The sequence below is a fragment of the Elephantulus edwardii genome, unplaced genomic scaffold (genome assembly GCF_000299155.1).
Source record: "Elephantulus edwardii isolate Elephantulus edwardi_28Jun2011 unplaced genomic scaffold, EleEdw1.0 scaffold00032, whole genome shotgun sequence".
Lineage (NCBI taxonomy): Eukaryota > Metazoa > Chordata > Mammalia > Macroscelidea > Macroscelididae > Elephantulus > Elephantulus edwardii.
This window is the reverse complement of record NW_006399782.1, coordinates 21,090,825-21,112,723: the sequence shown is the minus strand read 5'-3', so window position 1 is coordinate 21,112,723 and position 21,899 is coordinate 21,090,825. Positions and strand designations below refer to the sequence as shown.

The 21,899-nt window shown below is 41.9% G+C and overlaps 1 protein-coding gene and 1 pseudogene across 3 annotated transcripts in view; both read right to left on the bottom strand.

Moving 5' to 3' along the window:
• ZBTB20 (zinc finger and BTB domain containing 20) overlaps positions 1 to 21,899 on the bottom strand; it is a 390,835-nt gene that overhangs the window by 38,160 nt on the left and 330,776 nt on the right. For 2 of the 3 annotated variants that reach the window (XM_006884270.1, XM_006884271.1), the window contains exon 4: positions 15,382 to 15,569. Coding sequence is in view for 1 of the 3 variants with exons in the window: in XM_006884269.1 (XP_006884331.1) it covers positions 15,382 to 15,569; positions 15,940 to 15,950 (199 nt within the window). In the remaining 2 variants the exon portion in view is untranslated. Of the gene's footprint in view, positions 1 to 15,381; positions 15,570 to 15,939; positions 16,111 to 21,899 lie in introns of those variants that run through there. The other variant, XM_006884269.1, reaches the window with a different exon arrangement.
• On the bottom strand, positions 66 to 478 carry LOC102853142 (annotated as a pseudogene).

Genomic DNA, 21,899 nt, shown 5'->3' with positions numbered 1-21,899 from the left:
ATCTTCCTAGCAAATAATAGTTTTGATTAGGTGCACTTTTTATTTTTTACCAATACACTGGAGATTCATGTGATGTGGCTAACACAGGATGCAATTCTAGGCCAAAAGTCCACACACTTTTTTGCGATTGGTCCAGTGATGGCAGAATCTTCTATCTTGCCTTTATTGTTTACTGCGACTCCTGCTGTATCTTCAAAATAAAGAAATATCTTTTACAGCATGATTTAATTATTGTATGGTCACGCTGGATGTGCCTTCTTTCAGAGCTCTGGTTCCCTTTCTTGACCATGGCCATCGTCATGTCATGCACACCAGCAGTGGCAAGCGAGCTCAGCCATCCCTTCATTCCCCTCACAGAGACATTACACAGATTCTTGGCTCCCATGTGGTCAGTACAGTTGATCAATGCTTCAACCAGAAGGCCCAGGGAAATCCGGAACTTTGCAATGGCGGACCTGCCACATCCTTGTTTTGACATCTTGGACATGGTAAAAGGCAATTTTCCTACTGTTAATTCCTTAAAATTATTTCCTTAGCTCTAACCTTGGTAAGTCACTCCAAACCCGGAAGAAACACACTGCCATCAAATAGATTCTGACCCACATGGGCATGGAAGGGCAAAGTTGAGCTGCCTCCCAGGGTTTCAAAGGCTGTCAATTTATACAGAAGCCTACTGGCTCATTTGCTCTCTTGGGACAGCTGATGCATTCAAACCACCATCCTTTTGGTTGGCAGCTGAGTATATTTTACACAACGTTACCAGAACTCCTGGTATATCAGTCAACATTATCTAAAACTGAACTACAGCTCTGTCTCTCTCTCCTGGTGTTGGTGGGCTAGTTGAAGATGGAATCCTTTGAGGAGAAAAGGCCCAGTTCCTCAGTGACTTGTATGACAGAGCAGAAGTGACACTGTGAAACCTCTATGACAGCTGTAGGATTCCCTAAAATCAAGCGCACTTAGATTTTAACATTCTCAGTAGGAAAGTGTTAAAGATTGATGAATCCATCTTGATGAAGGGATGTTACTTTGATAGTGGATAGTGTAGTTCAACATGATTCCTGACTTCTTCTGATACCAGAGTTTGTAATTTGTGTATGTTGCCAGTCTTGGAGATGCAGATTCTGTGCTAGGTTCTCTGAAATCAGGATAACTTCCTTGTCCCTAGTGGCTGACTAGAATCATATTAACAAAGACATCATCTCTAGGCTGGGAACTAAACCTTGTGACTCAAACTTTAGTGTAGATAATTCTATAATGTTAGTAATAATGGCAAGGAAGTAGGCACTCCTTATAAAATTCAAAGGGCAGCATTTTCCCAGAGATAAAGCAAGGATTTTCCACAATCAACATTCTTGGCACAAGCAGTCAGGAAATCAAAAGGAAAACTGCATTAGGAAAATCTGCTGTCAAGGACCTTTCCAGAGTACTGAAGAGCAAGGATGTTAGTATAGAGACCAAGGGGAATCTGATTTAGGCCATGGCCTTTGCAATTAATTGCTATGTATCAGAGAGCTGGACAATGACTAAAGATGACAGAAGAAGAATTGGTGCCTTTGAATTGTGATGTTGAAGAAGAGTACTAAGCATATACTATAGACTACCATGGGAACTAACAGGTCTGTCTGGAAAGGGTGAAACCAAGCTTCTCCTTAGAGGCAAGGATTTTGAGACTGTGTCTCACATCTCACATATTTTGAAACACAATCCTCATTGCTGAAACTGAGGAGGACCTGAAGCACTTACTGCAGAGGGTCAAGGACTGCAGCCTCCAATGTAGACTGAGGCTCAATGTCAAGAAGACAAAGATTCTCACCACTGGACCAATTGGCAACATCAGGATGGATGGTGAAGAGATTGAGATTGTTCACAGCTTTAGTCTGCTTGGCTCCACATTCAACACTCTTGGCACCAGCAGCCAGGAAATTAAAAGATGTATTGTGATGGGAAAGTCTGCTGCTAGGGACCTTTCCAAAGTACTGAAGAGCAATGGTGTCACTCTGGAGACTAAGGTGCATCTGATTCAGGCCATGGTCTTTGCAATCACTTGTTATGCATCAGAGAATTGGACAATGACTAAGGAGGATAGAAGGAGAATTGATGCCTTTGAGCTGTGGTGCTGGAGAGGAGTATTGAGGGGACCATGGACTGCTAGAAAAACCAAACAGATTCATCCTGGAAAGGGTTAAACCAGGCAACTCCTTGGAGGCAAGGATTCTGAGGCTCTGTCTAACATACTTTGGACATGTTTTGAGGAGAGACCAGTCCTTGGAGAAGGACATCATGCTTAGTAGGGTGGAGGGACAGCGCAGGAGGGGAAGGTTCTCTATGAGGTGGATTGGTTCAGTGACTGGGTTAATCGGGATGGGAGTGTCAGAGCCAGTGCGATTGGCATAGGACAGAACAGAGTTTAGGGCTGTTGTACATAGGATCGCTGTGAGTCACAAGCGACTCGGCAGCACATAACAACAACAACAACAACAACAACAACAACAACAACAACAACAGTCAGGACGGCCCAGTCTTTGGAGAAGGATTTCATGCTTGGAAGGGTTGAGGGACATTGCAGGAGATGAAGACCCTGGATGAGATGGACTGACACAGTAACAAGGATAGTGAGGGTAGTTGTGTCAGAGACAGTGAAATTGGCTCAGTATAGAGCAGGGTTCAGAGCTACTGTGCATAGGGTCACTATGAATCACAGTTGACTTGACAGCACATAACAACAACAAAGCAAGGATAAGAAAGAAGACTACTAGCAGTGAATGCAGAAGAAATTTGAAAAATGCTGTACATTCGGAACTGCAATAAATATCACAAAATAAAGTATATGAATTGTTGAATAGAAAAACATCTTGCATTGTAAACTTCCAGCCAAATTACAATTAAAAACATTAAAAAAAAATAAAAACAACCCACAAATTGAAACTGAACTCTAATTTCTAAGGCGTTATATGGCCTAGTCGTTAGAAGCTGCATGGCAATCCTGAAGACATGCAGTTTAAATCCACCAGCTGCTTTGTGGGAGAAGGAAGTACAATCTCCTCCCAAGCTTCTGTGTGATTAACTGCCTCTGAAAACCTGCTGGAGGGTCAGCTACGGGTTGGTCCCAACTCGTCGGTACACACAACAACAGTCTATTTCTTGAAACATTACCTTTTCTCCCTCTTTTTAATATCTTAGATATCTCTCTCTTACCTCACATTCAGCCAGGGTCAGAAGCAGTTCAATCTGGTTCCTAAAACCTGTTGAGTCTAGTTCTCTATTCCCACTGCCTACAACCTTTCTTAGATGACCTATAGTCGGGACTCCTGGGAAAGCTTCCTGGGGCTCTCTGATCCCTCCAGTCACCCACCAGGCATCCTCAAATGCCTGCTGCTCTTCTGGACCCTCCAAAGCAAAGTCCTGACCATGATGCTCCTACTTAAAACCTCCTCCTAACTCTACACCACAGTTTATATTTTACCCACAACGCTCCATCTTGTAGGAAATCCTAGTCATCTTCAAAAGGATGACATTCTTTTCTGAGAAACACGAATGGATGTTCTAGTGAACTACAACGGACTTTATGTTTTTGTTGTTATGCTGAGTCACTTGCAACTCATAGCAACCCTATGTACAATAGCTCTGAAACCTGCCCTGTCCTGAGCCAGTGTCACTGACTCCAACACATCTACCCTCATTTCTCTAGTCACTGAATCAATCTATCTCATCCGGGGTCTCCTGCACTGTCCCTCAACCTTTCCAAACATGATGCCCCTCTTCAAGGACTGGCGGATCATGTGTAAAGTATGTAAGACAGAGCTTCAAAATTCTAGCTTCCAAGGGGAACTTTGGTTTTACTCTCTCCAAGACAGACCTATTTGTTTTCTTGGTGGTCCATGGTATGTTCAAGACTCTTATCCGGCACGACAACTCAAAGGCATCAATTCTTCTTCTGTCATCCTTAGTCATTATCCAGCTCTCTGATACATAGCAAGTAATTGCAAAGACCATGGATACACCATGGCACACCTTAGTCTCTAGACTTGCATCGTTGCTTCTCAGGACTCTGGAAAAGTCCCTGACAACAGAGTTCCCTAATGCAATTTGTCTTTTGATTTCCTGACTGCTGGTGCTGAGAGTGTTGACTGTGGAGCCAAGCAAGCTATAACTGTAACCGCAATCTCTTCTCCACCTATCTTGATGCTGCCAATTGGCTCAGTGGTGAGAATCTTTGTCTTCTTGATGTTGAATGTCAATCCATATTGAAAACTACAGTCCTTGACCTTCTGCAGCAAGTGCTTCTGGTCCACCTCAGTTTCAGTAAGCAAACTTTCTAAATTCTGTATGAGAAATTATTATTTGATTACAGGTCTAAGTTCTAAGATTCCTGATTGTAGGGTCTGTTTCTCTACCACTGAGGACCTTTGAGAATTCAGAGTAGTACCAGATACATCTGTACATGTTTATTTTATGGATTTAATTGTAACTCCCCAAATATGTATTGGAATCCTTAACTCCTTTGTCTGTGGATATAATTCCAGTGGAGAAAAGGAATTTCTTTGTTATGCTAATGGGTTCTATCCCTGTAGGATGTGTCCTAAAGCTAATAACTTCTGGGTTATGAAAAGTACAGATTCACCACAGAAAGAACACACACAGATGAGGGGAAGGCAGGTGCCACATGAGGACCACGAAGGAACGATGGGGCTATAGAAGGTGACCAAAGCAAGGATCTTCTCCTATAGCAGACAGAGCCTTCTCTTCCCGCTGATGGCCTGAAATCAGACTTGTGGCCTCCTGAACTGAGGGGGGGGGGGAATTCTTCTTCAAAGCCACCCTCTTGAGGTATCTGCATTATAGTAGTATTAGGAAACTAAAACAATTTACCACGTTAATGAGTAAATGTTCTGGTGGGATCATGTACACAGTGCAGGGGGTGGGGTGTGGGTAGCACAATCTTTAACCCTTCTGTGGAACAGCTATTTGTTAATGTATCTGTAGGAGACTGAGATTCTCAGTATAAAGGCCCTGTTCATAAAACTGCATTTTGTACAGCACATTGTACAGTATTCTGCATTGAAAATACTCAGTAAATTGATAAATGAATAGTCCTGGTTCCCTTTTGTTCAGAAAACATCAGTCTTCTCAGAGGCCAACTCGGAAACAGACAGCGCAGTATGGCAGGAGGGGAGCAGGCTGTTTTGGGCTCTGTCTCTCACGGAATTGGGAAATCTTTGGGTGTGATACTTGCCTTCTTTGGACCGCAGTTTCTGTGTTTGCAAAATAATGGGTTTAGAGCAGGTAACCTTTAATATCTTTCACAGCTGATAAAAAAGTTCTAACTGGGATACATTCCTCAGAGGGAACAAAGCCTGTGGAGGCAGAAGAAAAGCAAAACAGAAAGTGGAAACTACTCATTCTGCTGATGAGGTAATAAGAGGTTTGCATTATGGTACCTACTGTGAGGTGATTGGTAGAAGGATCTGACTTGAAAATTCCTCAAAGGAAAGTTCACATTCAAGAATCCTCAAGCATGTTCTCAATTGATCCTAATGATCCATTTCCGAGGACGATAACGCATATACAGCTTTTTTCTTCATGTACTTATTTTTTCAGTGAAGATGTGAGAAGTATGGTCAGATGTGGGACCAACACATAGCTGACCCTCAAGCAGGTTTTCAAAGACTATAAATGACGCTGAAGGAGATCGCCCAGCTTTGTCTTGTGGAACAGCTGGTGGATTTGAACTGCCTGCCTTTGGATTGGCAGTGTAACACCCTACCCTGTAGGAGCACTAATTTTGTACAATAAAATTAGCCACAAGCAGATGAAACACATATGAAACTCTCGGCAGCTGCAGACAAGATTTAAAGAGATACTTCAGCAAGAAATGAGGGAGCTATGTGTACTATGCTTATTGCTGTGTTATTTACAGTAGTGAAGAAAGGCAATCAGTCCAACTCCCCATCACCAAACGAACAGATAGAAAACCTGTGAGACATTTACACAATGGAATATTACACAGAATTGAAAGAAAACAACCAACTTGTAAAACACTACACAACACGGGTGAGTCTGGAACATTATGCTGAGTAAAATATCTCAGACACAAAAGGACAAATATCGTGTAAGACTGCTGTAATAAAACAGGATAGATGGAGTTGGGAGGGGAGACAGGAAAAGCGTTGATAGACAATTAATGCTGCACTGAAACAAATGAAGGAAAAGACTGCCTGAAAGGAATGTATGATTAGGTATTATATGTAAGACAATTCACAATCTGGAATAAGAAGTGCATTATAAAGTGAATTGGTGATGAAGGAAGGGAGGAAAATGTGCATTAATGAATGAATGAAAACCCAACTGTCTGTAAACCTTCATTAAAATCACAATAAAATGCCAAAAAAGAAAAAGGAGAAGAAATGAAGGAGCCCTGGTAGTATAGCGTGTAATATACTGAGCTCGTAACCCAAAGGTTATTGGTTCAAATCTACCAATATTCAGTGGGAGAAAAGTAAACAGTCTCCTCTTGTAGAGATTTATAACTTTGAAAACCTTAAGAAGGGTCACCATGAGTTGGAATCGACTTGACAACCACAGTTTTAGTTTGGTTTGAGTAAGAGATAAAATGGCAAAATAAGCGAATCTTTAATAGTAAGGGTTCACCTGACTCACAGTGATTCTATGCACACTGTATCCTATTTTCTCACAGTGATGGATTCAGGGTAGTGGAAGGGACTGGTCTGAGTCAAACTGTCACCCATACAAGTTTGAATGAAGTACATCACCAAGATTTTCTTCCAAGGTGGCTCTGAGTGGACTAGAACTTCCAATCTTTCAGCTAGCAGCAGAGCACTAAACTGTATGTGCTACCCAAGAAGGGTGCACAATAGAACAGTTCTGAAGGCCAGAAGTTACTATTAACAATTACATGTGCACAATCCTAAGCACATTCATGTAGTATTTGGGAGAGCAATCTGGCATGGTGCATCCCAAAGCAAAAGGCAATGAGATTCCATTTGCCAAGAAACCCTGAGGGAATTCCTAAGAGGACAGATTGTTAGAGCCTAAAGAGTTGCTAGTCAATGACAGAGTTTTCATATTACGCCTATTTGTGACTCTGTGGCTCTAGGAATTAACCCTTTAAATAAGATAAAGGTATGCTGATAAAGAAATCATTACTATTGTTGTTATAGACCACTGAATCAGAACTAACTAGCTGACTCTTCAGAGGGTTTTTATTTATATTTTTTCTACTAGTTTATCTACAAAATTTGAATACAAATTCAAAGAAGTTCTTTCAATTTCCCTCACACCCCACCATCAAATTGTACAACCTTATGATTAATTCCCCCCCCTCTCCCTGCACGTCAACTTCCTCTGCTTCTAGCCTCTCCCTCCTGGATCCTTATACTCATTCTACAATAATGGTTTTACACACTATTTATCCTTATGGGACTGAGTTAGTTCACTCAGCATAATGCTCTCCAGTCCCTCCCAAGTTAGGTAATAATTTACAAAATCGTTATGGAAGATTTCTCATCCCGTGTTGTAGTTGGTGGATTTGAATAGCATATCTTAGGGTTGACAGTGCAACTCCTGACCACCATGCCACCAGCGCTCCTTAAGTAATGCCTTCTTGTTGCTATTGTGTACCATCGAGTCAGAAGCAGCAAGGGTCATAGCTGACCCTCTAGCAGGTTTTCAGAGGCAGGAGGTGACTGTTCATCTTTCTCCAGCAGAGCAGCTGGTGGATTTGAACTGAACGCTTTTGGGATGACAGTGCAGCTTCTCACCTCTCGGCTACCAGAACGCCTTAAAACAGGATTCGTTCTTGTTTCTTTCCTATTTCTACTGACTTCACAAAAGGAAGGGCATTTTTATCCATCAAATAACAATAATGTTATTTAAATAAAATAAAAATAAGTGTCTTGCTTTATTATTTGGAAGGCAGTATATCTCTTAGATGGGACTAGAAGGCAGTCTGGCCCAGCCAAACTATAACAGGCAGCATTAGTGAAATATGAATTTTCCCTGGATGCCTTTCCCACTGCTCCAGGTCCTGCCTCATGAGATGGGTAGTGTTTAAGTTTATTACTGTTGTTAGTTGCTCTTAATTCTGACCCATGGCCACCTTCCATGCACAGGGTCTTCAAGGTTGTGACTTGGCTGAAGTAGACCACCAGCAGGTCTGGGTGGATTCAAACTGTCAACTTTTAGGCTTATAGTTGAGTGCTTAACCATTTGTACCACCCAGCGACAGCCATTTTCTGTATTGTTGAACACTTTATTATGCCTTTGTATTTACCTTACAGGTTGACAGCTTCAGTATTTAGTAGACTGCTTATAGACATAGTGTGATTTCTTTAAGTGAAGGATTAGTATCTTGTTCATATATTCATTTTGGGGGGCCTAGCTAAGGACGTGGCACAGAAGTGGTGATTCAGTGTTTGTTGAATGACTAAGTGAATGAACGGCTTAATAAGGAGTTAAGTGTGACTACTAGAAATCCCAACATTAAATAACCATAGAAAACAGCTAATTAAATTAGTATTCTATGAAAAGGATAGGTTTTTCTAAACCGAGGTGATTTAAGATATGAAACTTCAAGAAATGTGATTTTAAAAAGAAATGTTTCCCCAGATAGAGTAAATGGAAATGTTAGGAAATTAGAGCAAACCAAAAAAAAAAAGTTAACTAGCCTTCTAATATGTAAATGCTAGATTAGGCTCTGGGCTGAAAACTCTCTAAATAAGAAGGTATCAAAGGTAATAAAAGCAATTCCAAAGAGATTGTCTATCAATTAACTCAGAGGCAGAAAGCTGACATTTTATAAAGAGAAAGACTAGCTTTCAAGAAATGAATCCACACCTACTAGGTAAGAGGTTTACTTGGTTAATGACCTAGTAGAAAAACAGTTGTAATTGTTAGCAATGGAAGGGCAAATACACACACATACACACACTCACATAAACATATATGCTCATATATATTAATGTGAAACAATGCAAAGAGCAATTTAGGACACTTTAAGGCAACGAGAGCATTCAGTTATATCAAAGATGCTCTATTTACTGCCTAATTGGTATGGAATCTATTATAAAATTAAAAGCAAGCCATAGGACAATAACTCTCTGTGGTTGCTTATTCCATCTGATTTTGGCTTTATTTCTTCTGCAAATTAGTATGACCCCAAAATGTTTTCAGGATTGTCCAACTTGTCCTAAATTCCATAAATAAACTCTTTCAGAGGATGCTGTTTTTTGCCATGTCTCTATTACGAATCTTCACAGATGGACCATTTTTGTCCTTCCAAAGTCTAAGAATAACTCTTTCAGTTATCAAGACATACCAAAAATCCAGTTCAGCTGTTCCTGTGGGATTCCAGTTAGTTTAGACACATCTGCTGAGATACATGCATTTGAATCCAAATGAAGCTTTTGTTTGATTATACATTTTGAACATTTATGGAGCTTTTTTTGGGCCAAAATGTTTTTCATTTTTTGGCACCGTAAACAGAGATCTTCAGTTATAAACACTGCCTTCTGAGCACCTCCAACAGAAATCCAATCTTTTCATGTGAACAGGTGCCTCGGGAAGTTTTTGGAAGATTTTACACTGAATCAGCTTTCCGACTGGAAACTTTCTGAGCACGCAGTCAGACTTGCCAGAGACCTTCAAACTTGCTTGAGCAGTTTTCACTCATATAGACATACATTCACACATCCAGACAGCCCAAGTAAAAGCAAAGCAGAGCCCTGTAAAATGAGAGTATCTTTCCTAAAGGTTAAATACTGTACGTAAATCAAATTGAACAGAAAGTAACACAGAATAGGAGAGTGAGCAAGTTGCAATGACAGAGGTTGAAATTCTTCATAAGCATCCTCCTAAAGTTTTACCTGAGTTTTAATCACACAACCATCCAGTAAATACATTATCCAACTCCGTTTCAAAGATACACTCAACCATGCGCACCTTTTAAACACTATACCATACAGGTAGGTGTGCTAGCAATCTCTTTTACTCACAAATCCCATTCAGTTACTTTCAAATACTTCTTATTCCAACACAAAGAGATCATTAATACCCCAACCTAAGAGAGAGGAAAAACAAAACAGCCAGCCAATGCTTTTTCTCCGTTAGGTATTCTTTGAGAAAGTTCACAGCTTATCTGATTCCCTACAACTTTTTTCTTTTAAAAAAAATGCATAGAAACGGAATAGTTCTAAAGCCTTAAGTCTGAAAAAAAGTTATTACAGAGTGAAACAACTCCTCCAGTGGGCATGCCTGGAAATCATGGGAAAATCTGCTTTCAAGTTGTTCTTATCGCCTGGGACCAGATGCACTAAGGTGGCCAGAAACCTTTGTCTACACCCACTTAGCAGATTTTCTGGCTCTTCATCGGGGACTAAAAGGTTTATTTGCAGGAATGAATCACTTCCTTCACAATATCCTTTACCCTATTTACATGCTTGCATATTCCTTCCATTTTGTTCCCCCCCCCCAGCTTTACTAAGGGAATTAATTATCTAGAAGAACAGGAACATACAGTAAGTACATCTGAGATACAGGATGAGACACAGTATGTCATCTATTAGGCCTGGCTAAGACCAGCAGCTGATGCTAAATGGGAAGGAACACGCACCAAATGTTTTTTAATCACAAAGTTAGTAATTAATTGCTCTTTAAAATACATTTTATGCTTCTTTCTGTCTGTGTACATGAAATGCACATTTATTACATGCCAAAAATTACAACATTATGGTTTAAATGTGACTGGCACGGAAGTCCGGAAATCGGAGTTAATGTTCCCACAGCAACTTTAATTCTGTCCGTGTGCACATGTAGAGCTGTAATAGTCTTCCGTTCCAGGATAATACATATAGATGGTTTGCGGAGGGAAGCTAAAGACCCATATCCTCAACTGTAGTTACAGGGGGGAAAAACAAAGGATAAAAGCTGTGCTCCTTTCCACATACGTGGATAAAAACAATGTCCCCATGCCCGGTGTTGTGTAATCAGGGAATGAAAGAATCTGCTGTGATGCAGTCACTCGAGGGGACAGTTTTCTGTTGCTGTGGGAACCTGAACTTTGCATTTCCTGACTTTGGGGTAATTAAAATGTCAGGCTTAATGTGGCATTAATGGAGTTTGCCATAAAAATCCTCTTTGTTTTGTTCTCTTAAAAATTGCTTAAAAGTTCAACATGAGCCAAGTGCACTAAAAATTTTAATCACGGAGCCTTGGACGGGTGAAGTGAAGGGCTGCGTGGAGGTGGGGCAGGCCAGGGAAGCTGGTTGGCAAGGACCAGGACAGGAAGGGCCCACCAGTCTCCTGGGCTGCTCAGCCCCGCAGAGTCATACTACCTACAGAGCTAAAGTTAAACCCACCCACACAACAGTTTGGTGATGTGTAAAGGTTAAATTAAAAATAAATAAAAACTGTTAATGCGTAAGAGCATCTTGGCAGAGACACACAAAAAAACCCGCGATACAGTCTGATGAGGCTGGTGCAAAACATGGGGAGGTGAGGAACCAAGGATGTTCGCTACCAGCTAAAGGAAGACACCAGAACAGGTGTACCTAAGAAACGAGAGTGACGAGGATCACTGGGGGGATGAGACCCATTTGTCCCATCAACAGGAGCCTTACGGGGGGAAAAAATGGAAGAAAGGTGCAAGCACAAGTTCTGGTGTTTCATATTGCATTGCTATGACCGCAATATGCTATGGCCCAATCGCTGTCAAGAAACATTTTCAGATGGAGAGTTTCCTCGGCTCCACCCATTTTGTTTAAACCTGTTAGAAGCAGAGCTTTGCTCAGCCCAGCCTCTGCCAGAATAGTAGGTAACTGCTCTGTCAAAAACACCTAGGGTTTATGGTTTATTTTTTTGTACCCTTTGCATTCCAAAACCTGCCTTAATGTCTTCCATCATCATTACCCGCACTTGTTTACCATTAGATTTTTAGGGACGGTGAAAAGGTGACAAGCGAGGAGGTAATGGAGGAATACTGCTAGGAGGAAATTGCGCTAGCGGGTGCACTGCAAAGCGGCACGCATTTCAGCAGCAATATTATCCTCATCATCTCCCAAATGAAAGCATTTCTCAACTGTATTCTTTGCTGTTTCACCTATCACTGAGATCTTCCGCCAGAGTGGAAGCGGCTCAGCAGGTTAAACGGCCAGCTTGAGAATGTGCTGGGCCAGCCCTGTCATCTTTGCGCCTCAACAAGGCCAGCATCTTTCACATGCAAACACGCTGTGTGCCTCATCCACTCGCTATCTAGTCCATTCTGACTCCTGGCGACCCCATGTGTGGCAGAGTAGGACTGCACTCCGTCTGGTTCCCAAGGCTGTGATCTTACAGAAGCAGATGGTCAGGCTTTTCTTCCGAGGTGCCCTGAGTGAGTTTGCATTGCCAAGCTTTGGTTAGTTAGCCAAGCATTTAACCACCCAGGGTCACCCCCCCCCACACACACACACACCACCTTCTTCAACCCCTATAGAGAGTTTAGTTTCTTGCTGAGTGGATGCTTTTCTTGACTGTGTTTCTCTAAGCTGGTCGTGGAAGAAGCATGGACAATCTCCTCCCGTGCTATGAACTGCCTCTGAAAACCCACCAGCGGGTCAGCTATGCGTCAGCCCCAACTCTACTGTACACAACAACTTAGCCTGGTCAACAACAGGAGTTGTTTTACTTATGATGCTTGCTCCGGATCAGGCATGCTCACTCTGGCCCTGGGACAGAGAATTTAGACGCTCACAAATGAGCGAACTCAAAAACATCTCTCAGGGCTCAAATGAGTTAAGCACGAACAAGTCACTCCATCTACCTGGGTGTCAATTTTCTCAGTTTTCTCATCTGTAAATTGGGAAGAATCATACTGACTGAGAGGAGAGGGGCATTCAGGCCTGACTAAGAATAACTTTGCTAAACACAGGACAAATAAAAAGGTGCTATAAAAATTCAGGCACTTGTGAAAGCTTAGAACACCACACACTGGTGGGATGTTTCTGAAGTTAAAGAGACTAACAAGTCAAGGACACTATTTTTAAATGCCCCAAATCTGTTAGTTCTAAATAGGAACTGAATATTTTACCTTAAAGAAATTAGGCTTTTAAATTAATCTATGGTAAGAATGACATTTGAAAGTAAAATAAAATAAAAGAAAAAGAAAATAAAATCTCTTGAATGCAAGGAGAGCATCCAAAATTTTTAACGGCTTAAAATAAAACCTCTTCCCCGTCTTCTTTCAAACAGTCTCCAAATGGACAGATTTTTGTGACTCTTTCCTAAAAACAATTTTCTTCTAAGTGCAGGCTCAAATCAGGACAAACTACAATCCAAATAAATTTGGAGAGGAGTATAATCAATCTCAACAACAGGTTGGAGCAGAGAAGGCTTACACATCTTAATGGCAAAATCAAAATGACTTTCTAAACAGCTGGAGATTAGGTTTGCCCTCCCTCTTTCTCCTCCTTCCCACTTCATTCTCAACACCCCACTGAGCTCAGATCCACAGCTTCCAAGGGTCAATGAGGAGCGTTGTACCATTCTTGCAGCCTTCCGTATGCACCTTTCTCGCTAATTCTGGGTTTGGTTGAGAAGACACTTATGATAAAGTGCAATAAATAAGCCTGGTGTTTTTCTGTGTGTTGTGTTGTTTTGGGGTTTTTGGGTCCCCCCCCCCACTTTTTATCTATTCAGTGAAACATTTATTTTGCTGTAACTGGGGATTTCTGGGTTAGGGCCATTCTATGTAATCTTCCCCATAAGGTGTGGCAGAAAGCCAGGCACTGAAGGTCTGCGTGTGAAGCTCCAGGCCCTTCTCCACAGGAACAGGCCACCTTCCTGGTAGGTAAGGACAGTGCACACATGTCTGTCGGCACAGTGCCATGCTATTTTCCAATTCTTCCTGTAATTACTATTAGGCTGGAGACTGTCAGGCAAGAAGGTTCAAGGATGTTACTATTAAGACAGTCCTCAGAACACAGTTCCCACATCTGACCTCCAGGTTTCTCGGCAGAAAAGGCTACTTAGACTTGACAAATCAAAGGAGTTATAGAGATGCAGATATCTTTACTTTGCTTTTTCATTTTCTAGTGGCAACTGGGGTTGGGGCTCAGCTCAGCCATTAGCAGGACGAGCTCCTTTAGTTGTGACTCTTGTCCATAGGTCTTCCCTCTTTATATGGAGGCGATTATGATAAACCAAGAAGGGAGGGGAACCCCCAGGCCCATTCACTCCTTGTTCTCCTTGCAGAGTTTCACATTTGTTGTGTCAGAAAAAGAACAATGGGAGATTTCTAATCTCTTTTCCTACTTTAGTGTCTTTGTGGGCAGGATAAATGGGGTTTTGGTTTGTTTTTTTTTAAAGCTGAACTTTACTGGCCTTATCTTACACATTCTGAAGAAGGTTATGTCAGCTTTCTGCCGGCTGAGGGACACCATTTACAGAGATCAAATGAGAAGAGTTGTTGGGTTTCTCAAGACGAAAAGGCTAATTCTTTGGGATTGGATCACAAAGTTATTCCACTCTTTCCAGTGTCAACACACGTATTTCTTTCTCTCTGAAGTACTGGTTTGCCTTTCAGAAAGAAAGGAAGGGGGGGCGGGGAGGGATCTCCTAAACGTGATTTATCAACTTTCTTAAAATAGAATTTGAAGAAGTGACTCCCAGATCAGTGGTAAGACAGCAAAAATAAACAGCAACGAAGTGATTTCAATAGCACGATCTCATTAAGCTGCCCATTTCCAAATTTAGCCCTCAGGCACTTTTTTTTAATTAAAAAATATTTTTAACCTGAATTCTTATTGGCTACGTGAAGTCTGGGTGGCTTCTAAATTCTTGGAAGCCATTCTCTTTTCTTTTGTAAATTTATGCTATCCTTTAACCACATCAAAGTAAATTAAAAACTGGAAAGACAGAAATTCAGCCAAGCTCCATGAGACTCCAATAACTAATGCAAATCTGACTTGTGTTATGTAATTTCAGAATGGATGTTTCCTTGTGTCTAGCTGGCCTTTTGAGGTCCACATTTGGTTGTTCAATTTAGTAATGGTAGAAATGCTGGGTTTGGTTTTTTTTTCCTTCAGATCATGAGGACAAAAAGAATAATGAAAAAGCAGCAACACAACTTCTTTTTCTTTTTTTGCAGAGCTCACTTCACGAGAGAGAATGTCATTCGTGTAATTAATCAGCTTTTTGAGGCCAACTGGCTAGTCACCTGGCTTAAAGCACACTCTCGCTTTGAAAATATGGATGCTGGCTGGATCAAAATGGTGGCAACTTTAGAAGACCAAAAGAAACGACCTGTGCTGAATGGCAAAAGCCAGTGTCTAAGGAAGCCCTGCTCCAAGCATCGCAAAGTCACCATCACTTTCCTGGTGTACTCACAATCAGATGACCCGGTGTGAGCGTGAGAGTTTGTCAGTGAATGTGTTGAGTGGATGAGGGCTGGGTCTGGAGACAAAACAGCTTCAAAGTTCAGGCAGGGAAGGCCCGGCTTGGCGCTGGATCCACCCGGCTGAGTAATCTCATTCTCCTCAGATGCCTTCTGGTTTTCAGCTGTCTTGGGTTTCTTCCTGAAAATAAACAAAGGGCCCTTTGAAGGAACTGACTGCATATTTGGGAAAAGGCATTTTTAGAATCTGTTAAAGATAACTTGATTTTTTTTCCCTTAGGGGGGATGGGAGGGAGTCCAGTATGTCCCTTGTTTTAAAACAAGCTGATTCTTGTTTTTTCCCTCCAGTAATGGCCTAACTGGGAACACATGAAAGCATATGGGCCAAGCAAACAGCACCACATTTGGACTGTTGGCTGCATAAAAAGACCCTGTCCCAGAACTTTAGACAGCTTGAGCTACGTATGGCTGACATTATCCAAGAAAGCATCCTTTTCCCCCCCCCTCAAGAGTTTTTAACATGGTCTGGAAAAATACTCGTGGAGGTTTACCGTTCTAGCATTTGTCAGGAAGCTTAGAGACAGGACCCGTGGAGTAATGGGAGGAGCACTGAGCTGGGAGTCAGGAGACTTGAGCTATGGTGTACTAGCTGTGCCTCTAACTTGCTGTGTGGCCTTGGGCACCTCACTTCACCTCTCTGGGCTTCAGTTTCCTCATCTGTAAAATAAAGGGCTTGGATTAGAAGGCCTTAAAGGTTCCTTCCAAGCTTTAAGTCTCTGCTCATGGAAAACATATGGAACACAGAAATTTTGTGTTGTCGTTAGTTGTTTTAAATTACCATTACTTTCGATCAGAACCTAGGTTTGCAGGCCTTTTTTTGTTAAAGTAGCAAGAATAGCTTGGGTACCAATAGGTTAAAAGGGGAAGGTGTAATGTAGAAATCTCTAACTGTACTCATCATAAGCTTAAAATTACCTTTGTTTTTTGACTTAGCATACACTCCTGGAGTTTAGAAGTATGATTTCGTCTTTAGGAATATGAGGAAGAAATGAGTGAAGGGAATTAGCAAGTAATTGTTAGTAACTGTTAGTAACTGTTACTTGGCATCAGGATTAGGAAGTGAAAGAACTTGGCTACGGGTCAACTCAAGTCTTCTCTCCCTAGGACAATGCAACTGATATTAAATGAATAAATACTTCACTCATATTGCATGTACCCTAGACCCCAGGCGAACTGGATTGTGAGTCATTCCCGGAATATTTCTTACATGTCCACAGCTCTGCTCCTTCTTCTATTATTACGTGGATGATGACCAGAGAAAGCATTTCTTCCCCCCACAACCCCCTGCCCCATTTGGTGGATTATGTGTGGTAAAGAATATGTTGTACGTAGATTTGTTTCTATGTTTCCTTGTTTCTGTGAGCATGGTAATGGACTTGTTATACAGAGAACTGTGTATTGAAATTTGTTGTACTGGGTAGTTAAATCTGCCCTCGCAGAATATGGTGTTGTGATTAGCATGCTGTGTTTCTGGACCAACAGGTTGTGAAATCAAATCTGCTTCTCTGGAGGGAGGGAGGCAGAGATGGGATGAGAAAGGCTGGAGGAGAAGTTTTCTGACATATTTTTCAGGTTAAAAGAAGACAGTGTCAGAGGAGCAATGATTGTAGCTTGTAGCATGTTTCCAAATCGTTTGTTGAGTGATTATGAGACCCACCCTCAAATTTTGAATGACTACAAAGGCACTTAAAGAATAGATTATTCTAGTTTTCATAAACATGAAGAGCAACACATTCCAAGCCCAACACAGCTTTTCTGTGAAAATCCATGCCTCTTCTAATATCTCATTTATGTTGTTACTAGGTGACAAGTCTCGGTAGCTACACATTAAATTCCACAGTTATTATATACTTTCTCTACTGTAAGCTAATTGGTCAACAAATTGTGACAATTATGTTTCCTTTGTATCTTTCCCATCTGTGTTTCCTTTCTGCTGTCAACCCAAAGGTTCATGGTTCGAATCCACCTGTTGCTCCATAGAAGAAAGGGTGGTTTCTTCCTGTGCCATTTACTGCCTCTGAAACCCACTGGAGGGTCAGCTATGAATCGATTCTGACTTGATGGGACACAACAATGACCGTTTATTAACTTGAGCTCCATCTTTCCACCCTTCCATTCCTGCTTCTTTGCATTCACTAAATCTAAGATGACCACCTTAGCCTGACAGGGTATCACTTCCATCTCTACTCTCACTATCATGTGCCCTACATTTATGCTAGACTAGGCTAATTTTATTTTAATATTCCCAGACCATTCTAGGAATCTATATCCTTGGCTTTGCTAAAATTATTTCTCTTGGAATGCTCTTTCCTTCATCTCTGTTGAAATAACTTTTCCCCTTCATACTTAATAAAGCTTGTCTCTATATTTTCAATGTCTCAGTCCCTCTATATCAGAAAACTAATTAGTCAACAAATTAGACAGGATTTTTTTCCCCCTTTGGTCACTATTTAGATGTGGTCCCTAAAACCAGAAATAAACTAAACCCAGAAATAGTTATCTTAATAATTTTTTTTATGTGCTTCTCCTTCCTATGTGACTATAAGCTCCTAGAGGGGAAAGAAATGTCTTCCTGATTTTTATATTCTTTGTTTTCTTCAGTTATATCCTGATATTCATATAATAAATATTTATTGTGTTCCTAGATGAGCCAGCATGAGCGAGGGAACAAAACGCACATTATTTCCGCCCTCCCAGACAGAGTTGATCGTTTAGTCTATTACGCAAGGTAGCTTAGACAACGCTGTCACTCAACAGGTGTTCATTGACTGAATGAAATGGAACTGAAATTAAGTGTATTTTGAGAGTAGTCATAGTCTGGACTCCAATTAAGTTTCCTAATCTTTATGCAGCAGTGAAATCTACTTTGATGGACTACTTTTCATCTGAATTCGCGAAGGCCATTTGATCACGAGTAGGCCCATTTTGCTCACTAAAGCGAGGCTGGTCCTCCTGTTCCATTTATACATAGAAACTAAACACTAATAACAGATGCCACTTCACAGAGGGGAAAAGAAGCCCAGAAAAAAACTCCAACACAATGAGAAACAAGACAAAACACTTCTAATGCTTCTAGCTAAGGCCTAGAAGATAAATGTATGCCTGAGTTAATTTCAGGTGGATGCTTCAGGAAATTGAGGAAACTGTCTTTCAAATACGGGTATACATCCAAACAAGCCAGCATTAGTGCTCTTTTGTGAGTTTTTTTTTTAAACAATGTAAACGTTATATTGCTTTTCATATAAATGACCCTTCCTTCCTCAGATTTGATCCTACGTCCATCCTTACATCCCGCACTAAATCTTCTTGTCTGTCGTTTCAAGGATCACTTTGGGAGAATATTTACAGGTCTTGGAGCTACTTCTACAAACAGTAAACACTGAAAATACAAACTTCCGCCCCCCCCCCCCTTATCATTTCCTTCCATTTACCAATAGCACTTTACTTATTCTCCTACTACTGGGTTGTTTCTGAACTCCGTAACTAACATTCACTGTCTTTCAAATCGATTCTTTCCCCATCTTACTCTCTAATAGTTCTGGTTGCTGTTTGTTGGAGCAGAGAAACAGGAAACCATAGCACAAGGCCCGTGTCCTCCACACACACACAGGTGTGGTCATTTAACCCCCTTTTTACAGGTTATTGTTTACGGAAAAAGTAAAGCACAAACCTGGCAGTAGTTAATTGAAAATACCTTTTCTGATTGTAATACAGGGATTACCAAACACCACGGCATGACTGTGGAGCAATATTCCCAGTCTCTGTGGCTGTGCATTACTCCCTGGGGCCTTTAGAGGGCAGCAGCACACAGGCTGACTCCGGCCAGCAGCTCGGAGAGGCAGCCTCGCGACCAGAACCTTCCTTCTGGTCAACATGCCAAAGGTTGGTTTGCCAAGCTCTGGCCTCTCGGTCTCTCTTTTTCTTTTCAGCTTGCTCTCAATCGCTCTCTCCGCCCTCCCTTCCTTTACGCCCCCCTCCTCTTTCTCTCTCTCCCCCCTCTTTACTTTTTCTCCCTGAGTGTCAAAATTATACACTCTGATGAAGTCGCCCCTCAACTGGAAAATGAAAGCGCCAATGAAAAAGTTAAACAAGCCAACAACAACAAAGAGAGAAACCAGGGGGAAAAGGGGTTGGGAGGATGGGGTGGGGGGGGGGGGGGAAGGATTTAAGAACAAGAAAAGGGCAGATGTTTCGTAAATATATGCAAAGCAAAACTGGGTGTACCCTGAACACTTCCACAGAGAAACAGACCAATCATTGTGCACTTCCTCCCGCCACGCTGGTGGAACTCTGCGTTTAAAAAAGAGGAAAGAAAGAAAAAAAAGGGGGGGGGGTGAAGTGTGACCGCAGGCACCTGCCTTTCAACGGTCAGTTCTGACACTGCTCTGACTGAATCCCTCTCAATTGCCCAAAGAGAGAACAAAAACATTTTCCATCTTCCCACTGCAAACATTTCAGTTAGGAGAGAAGAGGAAAGGGGGGAGTGGGGAGGCTGCTTGGAGAGCTGGGAAGGCGTTTTAAGGTGACTGGCGGCTGAGTTAGCCAGCAGGACCTTCTGGTGGTTAACTCTCATTGTACTGGCCTTGGCAGGGAGCTCTGGGCTGAAACCTAGCAGTGAGGAAGGCTGTGGATGATGTTGGCTCTTTCCTAACTAGACCATATTGTATGTGGAAGGAAATGTGCATTAAAACATATTGATACGATGGTAGGTATTAAGCATGTTAAATGCATGGAAATTAACCAGAGCGGTGGCATTTGATGTATACATTTCACACGCCTTTGCACATATTGAACATATACAGTGATGGCAAATGCTTTCTGCAACATATGGAAAATAAATATTTTATCTGTGTGAGCTCTTATCAGTCTCCAGGGTCTGTTGAGACAGCTCTCTTCTCTCTCCTTTCCCAATTCTCTCTTCACTGGGCTTCCACCCTCTTCAGCACCATTAAGATGCCTTTCATTTAGCAGCTGGCTTGGACAGGGAAGACTTAGTCTGAAGCTCCTTTTGAGAAGTAATTATTCAGTTGTTGGATCACGATATTTAGAGCAATGACTCCCACCTAATTGTTCTAGAGGATTTCCCCTCTCTCATCCTTAGAAAGACATGGAAAAGGTTTTAACCAGGGTGTGTGGGGGACAGGGTGTCAGTACAGGCAATGACTGGTAACCAAATCCTTGATGTACTGAGCCTCACCATCTAGTACCTGTGTGTTGTAGGCAAATCTTTCAGCCTCTCTGAACCCCAGTTTTCTCATCTGTAAAATGAGAATAAGAACCTATACCTTAGAGCTTATTTGTTGTCGTGTAGCGTAGAGTCGGAACCGACCCATAGCTGACCCTCCAGCAGGTTGTCAGAGGCATCTAATCACACAGGAGACTGCCCATCTTTTTCCTGCAGAGCAGCTGGTGGCCTCGATCCCAGTGCCTTAGGGATTGCAGCACAGCTTCTTGCCACTGGGCACTAGAGCTTGTAGTGAGGAGTAAATGAGATAATTTATGAAGAGTGGTTACCCAGTGTGTGCGACTCATTGTTCTGAAGTCAGAACTGACTGAGAGCTGACTGTCGGCAGGGTTTTCAGAAATGGTAAATCGCATGGGAGAAGACTGCCCCTCTTTCTCAGTGGAGCCTCTGGTGGATTTGAGCCACTGGAACGGAGCAACTCCCTTCCCACAAGACCGGAAGGAACATCCTTTTCCTGAGCACTGCAGAAAGGGCTCAGTACAACTTTGTGGTTTTCATCATTTCAGCTGTAAGAAGACACGACCATCACCTTGGTCATCTTGTTGTTGTTATGTGCCTGTCAAGTTGACTACTACTTACAGTGACCCAATGAACAACAGATTGAAACCTTGCTCTGTCCTGCACTGTCCACATGATCTCCACTAGGGGCAAACAGACTGCTGTTGGTGCAGAGACAGAACAAATGTGGGAATAAGCCATCTCTTCTCTTTGATCTTACTGTATAAACCCTTCTGACACCTTCTTTCTGTTCACAAGCTTGTCTTTGATGTTGCTGTACCAAGAGCTCCTCTTGAGCTGAAGGTCAAAGAAGCTGCACTTGTCCTATAGAAGCCCATCAAGCCTGAGCACTATGGTCTATTCATTGAAGGCAACCTACAGCACTCCCGCTCATGCATTCTTACAGTTTATCCTTTCACAACTTAGTCTAATGTTCTCACATCAATGTAAGATGTTTTCATGCTTAGACCATTTCCTCCTCTCAGTCTTACTTTTTGAAACATTTTTAACCTTCTTGGCAGGGCTAATTTATACCGTTTATCAGTGTCTTTCTCCCTCACTGTATCAGTCAGGAATCTGGCATGAAACAGATGGTACACTCAAAGGTTTTCACTGACGAGAGTTTAATGAAAGGACTGTATACTGAGGTGCAGATGAGGTTATGGGAGTCTCAAGGGATGGTGTAGCATCAGGGACTCGCGGCAGTGG